The 14,771-nt window shown below is 38.0% G+C and overlaps 1 protein-coding gene and 1 pseudogene across 7 annotated transcripts in view; both read left to right on the top strand.

Moving 5' to 3' along the window:
* LOC140497984 (phospholipid-transporting ATPase ABCA3-like) overlaps positions 1-14,771 on the top strand; it is a 296,904-nt gene that overhangs the window by 238,346 nt on the left and 43,787 nt on the right. For all 7 annotated transcript variants that reach the window (XM_072599356.1, XM_072599345.1, XM_072599336.1 and 4 more), the window contains 3 exons: positions 2,577-2,675; positions 7,895-8,045; positions 9,653-9,956. In XM_072599356.1, the coding sequence (XP_072455457.1) occupies positions 2,577-2,675; positions 7,895-8,045; positions 9,653-9,956 (554 nt within the window). The remainder of the gene's footprint in view (positions 1-2,576; positions 2,676-7,894; positions 8,046-9,652; positions 9,957-14,771) is intronic.
* Positions 4,070-5,640, top strand: LOC140498060 (retinal rod rhodopsin-sensitive cGMP 3',5'-cyclic phosphodiesterase subunit gamma pseudogene; annotated as a pseudogene).

The raw sequence follows: 14,771 nt of genomic DNA, 5'->3' as shown, positions 1-14,771 counted from the left end.
CACTTTATTTCATTTGTTTCTTTTGATCACATCCACTAACAGCTTCAAGAAGCCCAGACATCCCTTCTTATCCCAAATGTGACATCTTACAAAATCCTATGTTTTCACCTAGTGTTGAGGTTCCATTCCACCCTGAGAGGTGAAATATTGACGAAATAGTGAAAGACTAAACTATTTATGAATTTATATAACTCCCCTTGGGATATTGTACTCTCAGGGATCTCCTCCTCAACTCTTATAGATTCAGACATTTAGGATGTTTGGGTTACAGAGCTTTAATAACATAGAATTCAAATGCAAAATACAATATAAATTCTCCCCACCATACCCACTCCCTCCCAGGAATTTGGTATTGAACATGCACATCAAAAATGTAAAGAGAAATTGGGGAAAACATTTTTCTCCCGTTTTCAGCTCTTAGACTAAAGAAAAAATTAGATTATTCAATTCTCTGCAACTCAGCAACCACAGATTTCATAGTAACCACAAATCCTTAGCTTATTCTAAGTAGTAACGGCTATTTCTCACGGCCCACGCTGCTGTTATTGGTCTCTAGGTCTCTGGAACTGCCATTCTCCTCCAGAAGCCTGAATCAGAAAGAAAAGAATGAATGAATTCTTGTATGCATGAATGAAAAAACATTTATTAATTGCTTACTATGCCCCAAAACTAGATTTTGTTTTTGTTCAGTTGTGTCTGATTCTTCATGACCCTTCTTGGGGTTTTCTTGGCAAAGATACTGGAGTGGTCTGCCATTTCCTTCTCCAACTCACTTTATAGATGAAGAAACTGAGGCAAACAGAGTTAAATGACTTATCCAAGGTCATACAACTAATAAATGTCTGAGGCCAGATTTGACCTCAGGAAGATGAGTCTGACTCCTTGCCCTGCATTCTCTCTACTGTACCACCTAGCTGCCCCTAAAAACTATGTTAAGTGTTAGTCATTCAAATACAAAAGTGAGACAGTTCCTGTCCCGTAGGAGCTTATATTTTAATAAGAGATAACATATTGAAGGGAATGGCCAGAGAGGGTCTTTTAGTTTGGAAAGTCACAGGGGTTTTGAGTGGAGCCATAAAGTAGGCTGGTATACCTTCACCAGTAACAATCACAATATTGACTTGGAAAAGAGGAGAAAACAAAAAACTAGAGAAAGTGCAAAACACAGATAACATCCTTTTGTCCTGACATGTTCGTGTTTGCTGCTGTCACAAGAAGTGTCATCTTAATTCCAAACAGGGAATGAGTAACCTTTTCCCTGTCTAAGTCTGACAATTTATTCTGATAGTCAGTGACTGTCTCACTCTCTTTCTTACTCTCCCTTCCCCTTTTCCTCCCTTCCTTCTCCTTCTCCATCTTTCTCCTTCTTTTTCTCTCTTCTTCTCTCCTTCTCAAAAGATCACAGAAACAAGAGAATAAGATATATTCCCTGAGTTACATCACCATGTATATAGGAGTATCTGCCATTAGGAAATTAATCCATTGAAAGCTGCTTCTACCAAGTCCCAAATTTCCCTGAGAAAGTTGAAGGAAGGTAATAGCACACATCACAGAAATAGGGCCACACAGAAGAAAAACCCCTACTATATTCTCAGAATAGGCTAATTTACTTACTTTAGTAGCTGGTCAACAAGCATTTATTAAATACTTTCAAGGAGCTTACATTCTAATGAGGGGCAGACAACATGCAAATAACTGTACATAGAAGATACATAAAATGGGAATGGAAAGTGATTTCAAAGGGAAGACACCAGAAATGGGGAGAGAGGAGGACCAGGAATGGCCTCCAAAAGGTAGGATTTGAACTGACTCTTGAAGGAAGGCAGGAAGTGAGGAAGGAGAACATTTCAGGCATGAAGGTAGCAGTGAGAATGCACTGATGTGGGAGGTAGAGTATAAAAACAGCAAGTAGGCCAGTGTTGTTGGACCATAGACTTCTTGGAATGAAACATAAGAAGACTGGGAAGGTAGGAAGGGCCAGGCTGTGCAGGGCTTTCAATGCCAAAGAACATCTCAGTTTGACTATGGAGATAATAAGAGTTCATTGGTGGTGGGTCTTTGCTTTAGGTGGATGAATGGAGGATGGATTGGAGTGGGAAAGACTTGAGAGACCAAGCAGAAAGCTTTTGGTGTAAAGTCTAGCTGTCATTCATTCATGATATATTGTTGCTTTATCTGAGGCATGAGTTTTCCTCAGATAAACCATTTCACTCCCCCATTTGGAAAAACTTTAGCTCTGCTGGCTCTCATCAGCTTGTATGGTCATTGTTGAGCCAAAGTATTAGAAAAATCTTGAATATAGAATTTTTTTCATTTCAGAAAATAATCTCATTGTACTTTGCCTCCAACTGGCATCCCTTTCCCAACCTCAGAAATTCCCTAAGTGGGTTGTGCTGGTGTTCTTTATCTTTGTCACCTCCTTGACTCTTATATTTCTTAATACATACAAGTTTCTTGCCAAGTGATTGCTTCCCATTCTGGGAGAAAGACAGTTTGAGACCCAGAAGTAAATATTAGAATATCTCCTAACAGAGGGCACTTTTTAGTGTTTCCTTTTTCATCTCTTCCTCTTCCAGGTTTAAAGCTTTATTTGAAGAACTGGAAGACAGACAAACAGAGCTGGGCATCTCTAGCTTTGGGGTTTCTGTCACCACTATGGAAGAAGTCTTCCTCAGGTGAGTAAAGGGGTAATCCTGGGCTTTGTTTGCATTAGCAAGGAGGGAATGGTGGAGGGCATAATGTACAGCTTCAAAAGTAGGAATTACAGTTGGCTGCAAAACCCTTGAATTCTTTACAAGAGATTCTAAAGCCAATGATGAAAAATTATTTAAACACTACAAAATTAGGAAACTATTGGGAGAATCAATAAGTGCAAATGATAATAGCTGTACCTGAGGAAGAAAATGAAATAAGTAACAGAAAGACTCACTGAGTTAGATTATTAGGAAGATTTCTTTGAATTGTTCTGTCTCTTTTCAACTTCTTCCATCCTTAAGCAAGAGGTTGGTTACAATTACAATTGTCTGGCCTAATTCCTCTTCAGGATACCCATGGAACAGGTAATAAAGAATTCTTGAGAGTTGAATATGTTGTATGTGATCTATTCGTGGAAAATTCTTAATGTTTTCTTCTTATTTGAGAAGCTCATCTTGCCTTTCTGGGACTGTCCTCCACTCATCTTACTTCTTGTCTATGTGCAGATGAGGAAACATGAGTTGACTGAAGTAAATCAGTTCTTCCTTAGAAAGTTTATCTCCTTTTGAAGGCTTCTAGATTCCATTTCAGTAAAAGCTGGTGGAATATGCAACTAAAAAGAAACCCAATAACTTAGGCTTCCTAGTAAAACTTCTACTATAGAAAATATCAAATGCTTGGGAAGAATTCTTTGAAGTTGAAAAGACAGTCAAGAATGTGTTTTTTGAGAACAAAAGACAGTTTCCCCTTCTAGTCCTAGACAGTCATTTGGGAAAACAGAGTTCAATAAACCCTTATTGTAAAGATGTTAATTACTAACCAGTACAGTCACTACGGATCAGTACTGTCAAGGTACTGGTCATCTGATTCTAAGAAAATCAACTGAAAGGGCATTAATTTTAGGAGGTCCTTCACCCAACCTAAAGTAGCCAAAAGAAGACCAACAAATCTCTGCATACCAAAGAAAATTAAACCATGGATTATCTTTTTCGAATGAGTCATACTCTCTGGACCATCCCATAGACTGATTGCCCAGTTCAGGCGACTACTTCCTCTTCCCTTCCTTCCCTTATTTTTATTTAACCACATCAACTCAATTAGTTGCTGCTTCTTACCTACTTTTTTCTGACCAGCTGTAGGCACAACATGAAACTGAGGAGAATAAGACTTAGAAAAAGCAGTTGACTTGACCACTTGACTCTGAATCCAGCTGTCCAACCACATTAGTGGTATAAAGGCTTTCAGGTTATCTACTAAACCCTGGAATCATAATAAAACATCATATTTTATCATTATTGTTGTCGATGCATTTTGTTTTGTCCCAGCAGGTACTTGCTGACAAATGCTCCTTACAAAGTATATCGTCAAAGGAAACTTAAACAAAATAGCCCAATAGTGTTTTCAGTATTTGTAGGTAATAAAAAGGATGAATACATGTTTTAATTTTAATAATTTGGTAACATCATTTGTGTTTGAGCTGGATTTTGTTGTCTTTACTTAAATTTTTTTGAATTACTGTACATATTATTCTTTTGGCTCTGCCTTTTTAACTCTGCATCACTTCATACAAGTTCTCCTGCAAGTCTTTTTTCTGAATTCTTCATATTCATTGTTTTCTTATGAAAGAGCAGCATTCCTTTGCATTACTATCCCACAATTCTTAGGGCCATGTAGTTTATTTCTAAAGTTTTCGTATTATATATTATCCTTCTATGAATATTTTTGTCCTTTCATGCTATCATTGACTCCCTTGTATCATAAATCCAGTAGTGAAATCTCTGGATCAAAAGGCATGATCAAAGAGAATCCAGGAGTGGATACAAAGAGATGGTAGAAAAGGTGGGGGGAAAAAAACTCTTGCCAGATCTTTCTCCATGGCTCCCTAAACTCTGGCTTAACAGAATTTTAAACCCTAAAAGCCCCACTATGAACTTAGAGCTTCCACCCGAAGCCAAGATCAGATCAGTCATCAGAGTGGTGGGGGGACCAGTTACCCCAGGAAAAGGACCATCAGAATTCAAGCAGTCACAAACCTGACAGTTCAAAAGCAAGTCCTCCAAGCAAGATGAACAAGGTTTCAGTGATGATACTTCTAGAATAGAGAGCTTGGATATCACTGTCATCTGTCCCTGGGAAGCCTTCAGCCACTTGGAGTTGTGTGAGTTGACCCAGTATAGCGGCATCTAACTGATGCTTTACCTAACAAGTCTATGAAGACAGCCTCACTTTCCAGTCTTACTTCCCCATACTCCATTATCCCAGGATTTTCCATCCCCAGCCTCCCATTTCTTGTCATTTTCCTGAAGTTCTGTTCTGAAATCATATCCAAGGAAGAATTCCTCCTCCCAAAGTTTCTTGGTCTCTTTGTTTCTACATCAGGAATAATGACCATTTACTGTAGGCCCATCTCAGGGCTGCCAGAGACACAAGCATCTCCTGGCCGCATTTGTTTGCCCAATCACCTTACCTCTTCTATCTTTATTGTCTTGTTCAACTGGCTGTTCATGTCCTGCTTAGTATAGAAGAAATATATCAATAAACCCTGGTGGTTTCAGAAAAACGTGGCAAGGCCTGCATGAACTGATGCAAAGTGAAATGAGAAGAACTAGGAGATCATTGTGTGCGGTAACATCAGTGTTGCAATGATGGTCAATTGTGAAAGACTTGGCTACTCTGAGCAATACGGTGATCCAAGACAATTTCAAAGGACTCATGGTGAAAAAAATGCTCTCTACTTCTAGAGAGAACTGACTAACCCTAAGTACAAATGGAAGTATAATTTTTTCAACTTGTTTTTTTCCTTTTTTGTGATACAGCTAGTATGAAAATATGTTTGGTATGATTTCACAAGTATAATTGATGTCACAATTGATTGCCTTCTTAGTAGGAGGGAGGGAGAGAATCTGGAATTCAAAATTGAAAAAAAATGTTTAAATAAATAATGAAATAAAGGGGAAGAATCATTCTGGAAGGAACATACTCTTTTTTCTTTTTTTAAAAATTATTTTATTTGTTTTCAGTGTTCTACAATCACTTCCATATATCTTAAATTTTTTCCCCTCCCTCCCCCTCCTTCCTCCATCCCTCCCCACTCTCTCTCTGAGATGGCATATAATTTTATATAGGTTCTACACATAACATTCCTATTAAATACATTTTCACCTTAGTCATATTGCATAGAAGAATTAAAATGAGTGGGGGAAATGGAAGCAACATGGTCTTAAAGCACTAAGGAATAATTTTATTAGATATCTCAGGAAGTTCTCGAAAGATTCCAGAAGAATGGAGAAAATCACTGACAATATTATTACCTCTAAAGAGGTGATTGATTGCATCAGTAACTACCAACCTACATGTCTACTTTCTCATCTTTATACAATATCTTTGTAGGAATGATCTACACACATATCCAGGATATCCTTGATGATTCTCTAGGGTTACATCTTTATGTATCTTTACAAAAATGAGCAAAAGGTACAGAGAACACAAGATGCACACACACATATTATATTTGATAGAGCAAAAATGCAGCTTTAAAGGCTCTCTTCCAGGGAGTTTCTTGCATCATGCTTGGCACATATTTGATACTTAATAAATGTTTATCGATTGATCAATACATATTACAATCAATACTATTACAGTTGATCAATATATATTATAATAATGTCTTGAAAAATGCAACCACAGAAGTAATTGTTTAACAACCCTCATTATCCTTGTCAAACTAAACAAAGAAGAGAGGGATATGTGCTTGTCAAAGGTATTCACAACTGTTATGAAAAGTGTGCTACATAATGTAGAACTCGCTACTTCCCTGTTCTAAATGTCCTTCTTTCAAATATTTGAAGACCCCCAAGACCTCTGCACCTCTCCACAATTGTGCTTATACTCCCAATCCATGGCTAACAAACTTAAACCCTTTCTTCTTCTATACTTTCATATCTGGAACTCATGGAAACCTCTCTGGCCGGTCCTGGGTACTTCCTTTATCTTAACCTCATATGCAGTAGACCAGTAAGAGTAGGTGTGTTCCTTGCAAGGAACTACCACTTTCGAAAAGCGTAATGGAAAGGGTGCTATTCTTAGAATCAGGAAAACCTGAGTTCAGATCCTTCCACCTATGCTGATGATGATCAACCACATAAAGGTAATAGTTGAGTAGGAATGGGAATGTAGATGACCAAGGGGAAAATATAAAGAGAGATGAGGACAGAGGCTTAGATAACATTCACTGTAGGGACTTTGGAAGAGAAAGAGTAGCCAGTCTAAAAGATAGAGAAGTAGCTGTTAGAGGAGTAGGTTGGAAGACCGGGCAGAACACAATGTAGCATTCTGAGAGAATGTGCCAGAGATATTAAGCCTAAGTTTTAAAATTAATATGAATCTTGCCCTATATCCCTAGATTTCTTACCTTGTTTTTGGTACTGAAAAATCCTGAATTTCTCAGTTTCTTTGAATATTTCCTTCCAGGCTCATTGAAAATGTTATTTTCTAGAGAAATGCTTATTTCTTTTAGTTTTAAGGAAGATGAGACAGTCTTACTACTTCAAGAGTTTGGGAAATGATTCATGCATTCCAAAAATATTTATTGATAACTTAGATGTTATTGTATTGTCCTAAGTGTCATTCAGTTCTGTACATCATTCTTCTACTTCATTGAAGGTGCTAAGTAGTCTTTTCATTTGTTAGTTTTTACAATGCCTTAGATCATATTCTCTGAATTGAAACAAAACAGCTACAAATTATAGGGAAATGTATTTTTCTGTACGCCAATCTACTGATAAAGGCTAGGCATGGAAGTTGACAAAGCTAAGTAGCAGTCCTTAAATGACTTCCTGTTCTCAGTAAAGACCCTTTTGTCCTAGTCAATTAGGAATGGAAGGCTGCTTTTCCACAAATTCAGCACATCTCTCTCTCCCCACATCACTTGTACCTGCCTCTTTGGGCCTGTATTTTATACCACTGTGAACTCAGCTTTAGATGTTTTTATTATCAATTCTCACTGTCCCTACTAGCCCAACTCTGAACACATGGACCTAGTCTTTGTTGATCCGTCATGTCCAAGAGTCATGTTCTTAGAGGTTGTGCTGAAACTCTGATAAGAACCAGACAAATAAGAGATGGACAGACAGAGGCAGAAATATAGGCATCTCCCTATGCAAATAAAATGATATTAATTCCTTGTGGTTTCTCGATTTAGGGTTAGCAAACAGGTCGATTCCCGCATGAATCTGCAGTCCATCCAACTCCCTTCTATAAGAGACCAGAACAATCTCAAATCAAAGAATATAATGGATCTCGCGGTCTCATCCAAGCAGACTTCTGTCTTCAGTGTGCAGTCCAACTCTAAGGTGAGAATCACACAGACTTGGAAATCACTTGCATTTCTGTCTCATTCTGTGATCACAAATTGTTTTAAAACCATTTTCTCACTTACTCTTCACAACAGCTGTAAGAGGTAAACAGATTCAGCAAGGTCAAGTGCAGGAGACACTTAGGAAAAGATGTTGAATTGGAAGTAGTAGTTTTTTTACTTCCTTGGTGCCTTTGGACATGTTGCTTCTAGTTCTTCATCTGTAAAACTGGTATGATAATGCAGGCACTTTGTAAATTCAAAGGTGCCACATTCAATGTGAATGAGCTCATGACTCTAACCCGGAAGAGGAGAGAGTTGAGAGTACTAGAAGTAGTAAGGAAAAAGTGTCAATCCTCATTGTGCTTTCCCAAGAAGTGCTGACATCTCTACAGGGTTTTTTGTACAGTACCTAATTTTATCCTCACAACAACAAATATCTATAAAGTCTTTTCATCCCCATTTTATATTTTAAAGAAGAGGAGCTCAGAGAGGGTGGATGAATTGACTGTAGTTACACAGCGAACAAGAAATAGAGCCAGGACTCATACTCTTTGACCTCAAATTTTCTGCTCTTTCTACTGTCCATGGAGGTGAAACTTGGCCTGTTATGAGCATGACAGATAGAATTACAATATTGTTTGAATTTTGGAATACCTGGAAAGACTGTGATGCATCTTTTAAGGAAGATTAATCTGATTTGTGAGCAGTGGAGACAGAGAGTGTAGGAAGAGCCATAAATCTCTCTTTTATCTTTTTGGAGATTATTTTTCTACTGAGAAGATCTCAGTTGGTAAGTTCAGCCTTCTTTTCATGAAATAGAGGTTGAACAGTCCCCATTCTGGGATGAAGTAGAAGAAATCCTTGGTCAGTGGGCTGTAGATCTAAAGTCTCTTTCAGTCCTCTGTCCAGTTTATCTTGTATATAGCTCATTTAAACATAATTGCGTGTTGTCACCCCCATTATACAGTAAACTCCTTGAGAACAGAGACCATTTATCGCCTTTCTTTGCATCTCCAGCACCATGCCTGGTCTATAGTAGTGCTTAGTGTTTATTTAATGACTGGTGGAAAAGTTGTATGACCTTGAGTAAATCACAGCTTCTGAGCCTCAATTTTCCCATCTATAAAACGGGAATGATAATAGCTGCTCTACTTACCCTACAGAAGTATTGTAATGTTCACTGAGGTAAAATATAAAATGCTTTACAAACTTTTCTTTGGTAAACCTTTAAAGTACTATACGAATAGGAGTTGTCATTTTTTGAAATACATTGTGTCAGGGAGGGAGGGGAGCGGTAGGGGGAAAGGAAGGGGAGGGAGGGGAAAACAATCTAAGTTATATGGAAGTGATTGTAGAACACTGAAAACAAATAAAATAATAATAATAAAAAAAGAAATACATTGTGCCAGAATGAACAGAATGCTTGTGTTACGATGGATATCTGTGTACTCTGCTGAAGCTTATTGCCCATCCTTTATATATCATGTGTTTTCTTTCTACTGCTAAGCTCCTGTGGAGCCATAAATTGCAAATGATTTGGAGTTGTTTTACCTACTTAGATCTGTAACCATTGTAATTCCTAGTCTCTCCTTTGCCTTGTAGTACAAGTCTCATTGGCAGAAATTCTATGCCATGTTTATTAAGAAGGTATTATTCACTTGGCGCAACTGGAAGATGATGGCAGCACAGACAATTATTCCTCTGCTTTGTGTCATATTCGTTATGGAGCTCTTTAAAACGAATAGAGGCTCAAAGAGTTTATCTATCTTACGTCTGACTTTGAACCAGTATGGCCGTACAACTGTGCCTTTCTTCATCTCTGAGACTTCTAAGCTGCATCCAAGGCTCTCAGATCACATTTCAAACACTATTCAAGCTGAGGGTCATGTGCCACTGAAAGTTATAGGTAAGGATTACATGAAAAGGGACTGGTGGTATGTAAATACGGATGGCATCACAGGTTTTAGAGATGCAAGGGGCCTTAAAGATCAACTGTTTCCTCATTTTGCAAATGAGAAGACCATGACTTGCATAGGTAAAGGGACTTGCCCATAGTCATGCTAGGATTACATTGTAGAGCTGAGATTAGCACCAGCATTTCCTGGGTCCACATCCAGCACCCCTTCTACTCTATCACTCTATTGCCTGAACTATTTTCAAGGAAATAATGACCCTGGATAAGTCACTGAATCTTTCAGGGGCCCCAAGTAATTATCTAAGGGTTGGCTAATTTCCAAGACTCTTATTAGTAAACAGATATCAGTCTGTTTACTGACATTGAGAGAGGAAGTTTCCCTTGCACATAAAATCACAGGTCTTCTGTGATTCCCCTCTCCCAAAAAAGAGTTATAATAACATAGAGTTATACTGTATACAGTCAGGCACAGAAAAATTTTTCAGAACAACAGACTCTTGGAAAGCAAAGTTGACAAAATTGAGCATTTGAATGTTTTATCCTTGTCTCCTAGTCCGAGGGTTTGGGGGACCTACTGGAGACAGGAGGAGTGATATGACTCTCCTGTCCATTTTCCTTGCAATTTGTCAACAAATGTTTAGTAACTGGACAATTTTGTGTTGTCATTGACTTAAAAATGAGAAATTCAAGATGTCTCAGACACAGAATGTACATATCTGAAACCAAATTTATTAAAGGATCTTGTGATCATAGATGACAGGGCCAGAGGTGGTAAATGAGGCTAACAATATGACTGCTGGTTCTCTTAGTGATTCTCTTTAAAGGGCAGGTGTCCTTCTTTAGCCTGTGGGGTTCCCAAATCCCATCCTATCCTACTCAGACTTCATTAAGCATAATGGAAGGGCCAAGCTCAAAGGATATTGACAAAATAACCTCACTCCCTCTTATATTCAATAAGCATTCCCTTGTTTAAAAAAAAAAAAAAGATTAAAAAGGACAATGCAGTTCACCAAGACCAATCAACATATTAACCACCCTAATACAATCTACATCTAAACCCATAGCCCCCCACCTCAGTAATAAGGTAAGAAGGGAGGTACATGTTCTCATACTGTGGGTTATATTACTTCTACTCTGTGCCTTCTTTGCTCCTATTCATGTGCTCCTGGGAGATCTGGGAGAAACTGTACAACTATACAATATGTTTGTAAATCCTGTACAAAATTTTTGTAATCTAATCTCAACCGTGACCTAATCCAATCTAAATTCAATAGGGGTCCTCTATGATATCTTTCTGACCAGAGTTTAGTCTTCTTACCCCTCTTGCCACCAGCACTGCTACTTCTACTGCCCCAGCTTCCAAGTCCCACAGCTGGTACTTCTTCCAGGTACTCTGGCTAGCTTCTATCCCAGTGCTCATACACACACACCTCACTTTAGGTCCTCCTAAGCTGCCCTGGACTGAAAAAATGAGACACTGTGACTTTTTTTAATCCACTCAGAATTTGATTTGAGGCATTCTGAAAAGGTTGTTTAGAAGATTGAGTTGGGAGAGCTCAAGCAGAAATGTTCAACTCTCTCCACCATTTTGGCTCTACCCCAGGTTTGATGATTCTTAAATTTTCTTTCCTTGACCATTTTTTAAAATAGTAGATACTATGCATTTTCTTTTATTTTTCTAAAAATCTTTACAACTTACTTTGCCCAACTTTATGCCCACAAATTCGATAATCTAAACGAGATGGATGCATATTTTAAAAAATACAAATTGCCCAGATTAACAAAAGAGGAAGTTGAATACTTAAACAACCCCATCTCAGAAAAAGAAATTGAACAAGCCATCAATGAACTCCCTAGGAAAAAATCTCCAGGGCCAGATGGATTCGCAAGTGAATTCTATCAAACATTTAAAGAACAGTTAATTCCAATACTATAGAGACTATTTTTGAAAATTGGGGAAGAAGGAGTCCTCCCAAATTCTTTCTGTGATACAAATATGGTTTTGATACCCAAACCAGGAAGAGACAAAACAGAAAAAAGAAAATTATAGACCAATTTCCCTAATGAATATAGATGCAAAAATTTTAAATAAGATTTTAGCAAAACGAATACAGCATCTTATCACGAGATTAATACATTATGATCAGGTAGGTTTCATACCAGGATTGCAGGGCTGGTTCAATATTAGGAAAACTATTAGCATTATCAATCACGTCAACAACAAAGCTAACAAAAACCACATGATTATCTCAATAGATGCAGAAAAAGCTTTTGACAAAATGCAACACCCATTCCTATTAAAAACACTGGAGAACGTAGGAATAAAGGGAACTTTCCATAAAATAATAAGCAGTATCTATCTAAAACCTTCAGCAAGCATTATATGCAATGGGGATAAGTTAGATGCATTCCCAATAAGATCAGGGGTGAAACAAGGATGTCCATTATCACCACTATTATTCAATTTGGTACTAGAAATGTTAGCTGTAGCAATTAGACAAGATAAAGATATTGAAGGAATAAGAATAGCCAAAGAAGAAACTAAGTTATCACTCTTTGCAGATGATATGATGATTTACTTAGAGAATCCCAGAGATTCAAGCAAAAAAAATCTTTACAACTTTGTCATAATATTTCTTGTTATTTGTCTCTCAGGGGTTATTGAGTTCTCTTTGCTCCCTTCTATTAGGGAGTCCATTATGTGAGTAAAGTTTTCCTTCTCTTCCAATTATTTCTTTCAGAGTTTTTATTTTAATTGTAATTTCATTTCTTATATCTTTCTTCATTTCTTCCAGCTGTTTTTGAGCCCTTATGGCCAAACCATTTTTCCTGCTGCTTTGCTTATAGTTCTCATGGAGTTGTTCTTCTGGGGTTTTACTTCATGGGCTTCTCTTGACTCAGTCTTTTTTCACAGTATATGGCATCTTCTTTTACTCATAAGTTCAGCCTCAATTCCTGTTTTAGGTCTCTGTGCAATAGCCAAACTCCCCCCCCCCCACTACCCCTAGCAGTACCACTACCACACACACATTTTTGTATACTATGGTTGGGACCTGATTGCTCTTGACTGGAATTTCCTGGGCTCCTAGCTCTGACTTCCACCTCTCTTGGTATGTCTCCACTCAGAATTCTGAACAGCTTGAGCCCCACCATCTAATCCCCTGCTTTATTTCTTACAAAACTCAGACTTAAGGGGCCTCTGGAGAATCTCCAGGCAGAGTACTGCAGATTTCAGACCCTCATCACTACCCCTGGACATTCCAGAAAGCAGTGTCAGATAAATGATGAGGTTGGAAGTCAGACTGCAGAGAGTTAAGAAGAAAATGAAAGAGAAAAAGAAGTGGAGGTACTTCATATATGCGGTCTTTTCAAGGAGGTTAGCCACAAAGGAAGGAGAATAACTAGGGGGATTCATGGATGAATGAGAGTTTTTTGAGAATAGGACAGAAATGGACATGTTTGTAAGAAGCAGGGAAACATCTACTAGGCAAGGAGAAATGGAAACTAGATGAGAGTGGGAATGATGGAAGGGGCAATCTGTTGGGGAAGACAGGATGGAATGGGATCCCTTGTGCAGGTAGAGATTTTTGCCTTGGCAAAAAGAAAGGCAACTTCTTCATGTGAGTCAGGGGTGAAGGAGAGTACCTTCTGGGAGGACGTAGGGTTCCTCTGTTAATCCTTGCTTTTTATGACTAGACACACAATGCCTTGCTCCCCCAGTGTAAGTGCAGCTATCAATAGGTTAAGTCCTTGTCAGGTACTCATTTTATGTCTAAGAAGACATAAAATGGACCATCCAGAGATATCAGGGAAGATAATCTCTTAGTGAGTTGAGATGCTGAAAATAACATGAAAAACAATATGAATCAGTTCAATGCAGATTTATTGTAAGCATTGGGAAAGGGGATCAGAGAAAGAAAATGGGTCCTAATATACAATTCAGGCATACACATTAATATAGGATATAATTCAGGTAAAAGTAGTGCAGCATTGGGGAGCAGAAAGACAGGTTTCCATTCAGCAGGGTAGGCTCCAAGGTATCCTTCTGGGAGTTGGGTTCTTATACTATGATTTTTGGGTGGCCTCTTTGGAGTCAGCTGATTTATATATCAGGGGTAAGGGCAACAGGAGATTTGGGGTGGTTAACAAAATATTTTGGAGATTTGTTTATCAGTGAGAAAAACAAGCTGGTGGTTTACAAAATATTATTTTTGGACTAAGCTTAGAAAAATATTTTTATTTTTTTTTAGTTTTAGTTTTAGAAAAACTATTTTTCCACAAGTATGTTCTATAGGCTTATAGCCTCCCTGAAAGATATTTCTTAATTAAGAAGCCTCCTGATGAAGGTAAAAGAGGAGAGTAAAAAAACTTACTTGAAGCTTTAGATCATGACAACTGGTCCCATCACTGGGAAACAGAGGGAGAAGAAATGGAAGTAGTGTCAGTTTTTATATTCTTGGGCTAAAAGATCACTACAGAGAGCAGCTGCAGCCATGAAATTAAAAGACACTTGCTCCTTGGAAGGAAAGCTATGGCAAATCTGGACAGCATCCTAAAAAGTAGTCACCTTGCTGACAAAGGTCCACATAGCTGAAGCTATGATTTTTCCAGCAGCAGTGTATTACTGTGAAAGCTGGAGTATAAGAAAAGCTGAGTGCCATAAAATTGACTCTTTCAAATTGTGCTGGAGAAGACTTTGGAGAGTTCCTTGGATATTAAGGAGATCTTATCAGTCAATACTTGAAGAAATTAATTCAGACTATTCACTGGAAAATCAGATTTTGAAGCTGGAGTTTAAATACTTTG

The sequence above is a fragment of the Notamacropus eugenii genome, chromosome 1 (assembly GCF_028372415.1).
Source record: "Notamacropus eugenii isolate mMacEug1 chromosome 1, mMacEug1.pri_v2, whole genome shotgun sequence".
Taxonomy (NCBI): Eukaryota; Metazoa; Chordata; class Mammalia; order Diprotodontia; family Macropodidae; genus Notamacropus; species Notamacropus eugenii.
The sequence above is the reverse complement of the archived record's forward strand: the minus strand, read 5'-3'. Positions and strand labels throughout refer to the sequence as shown.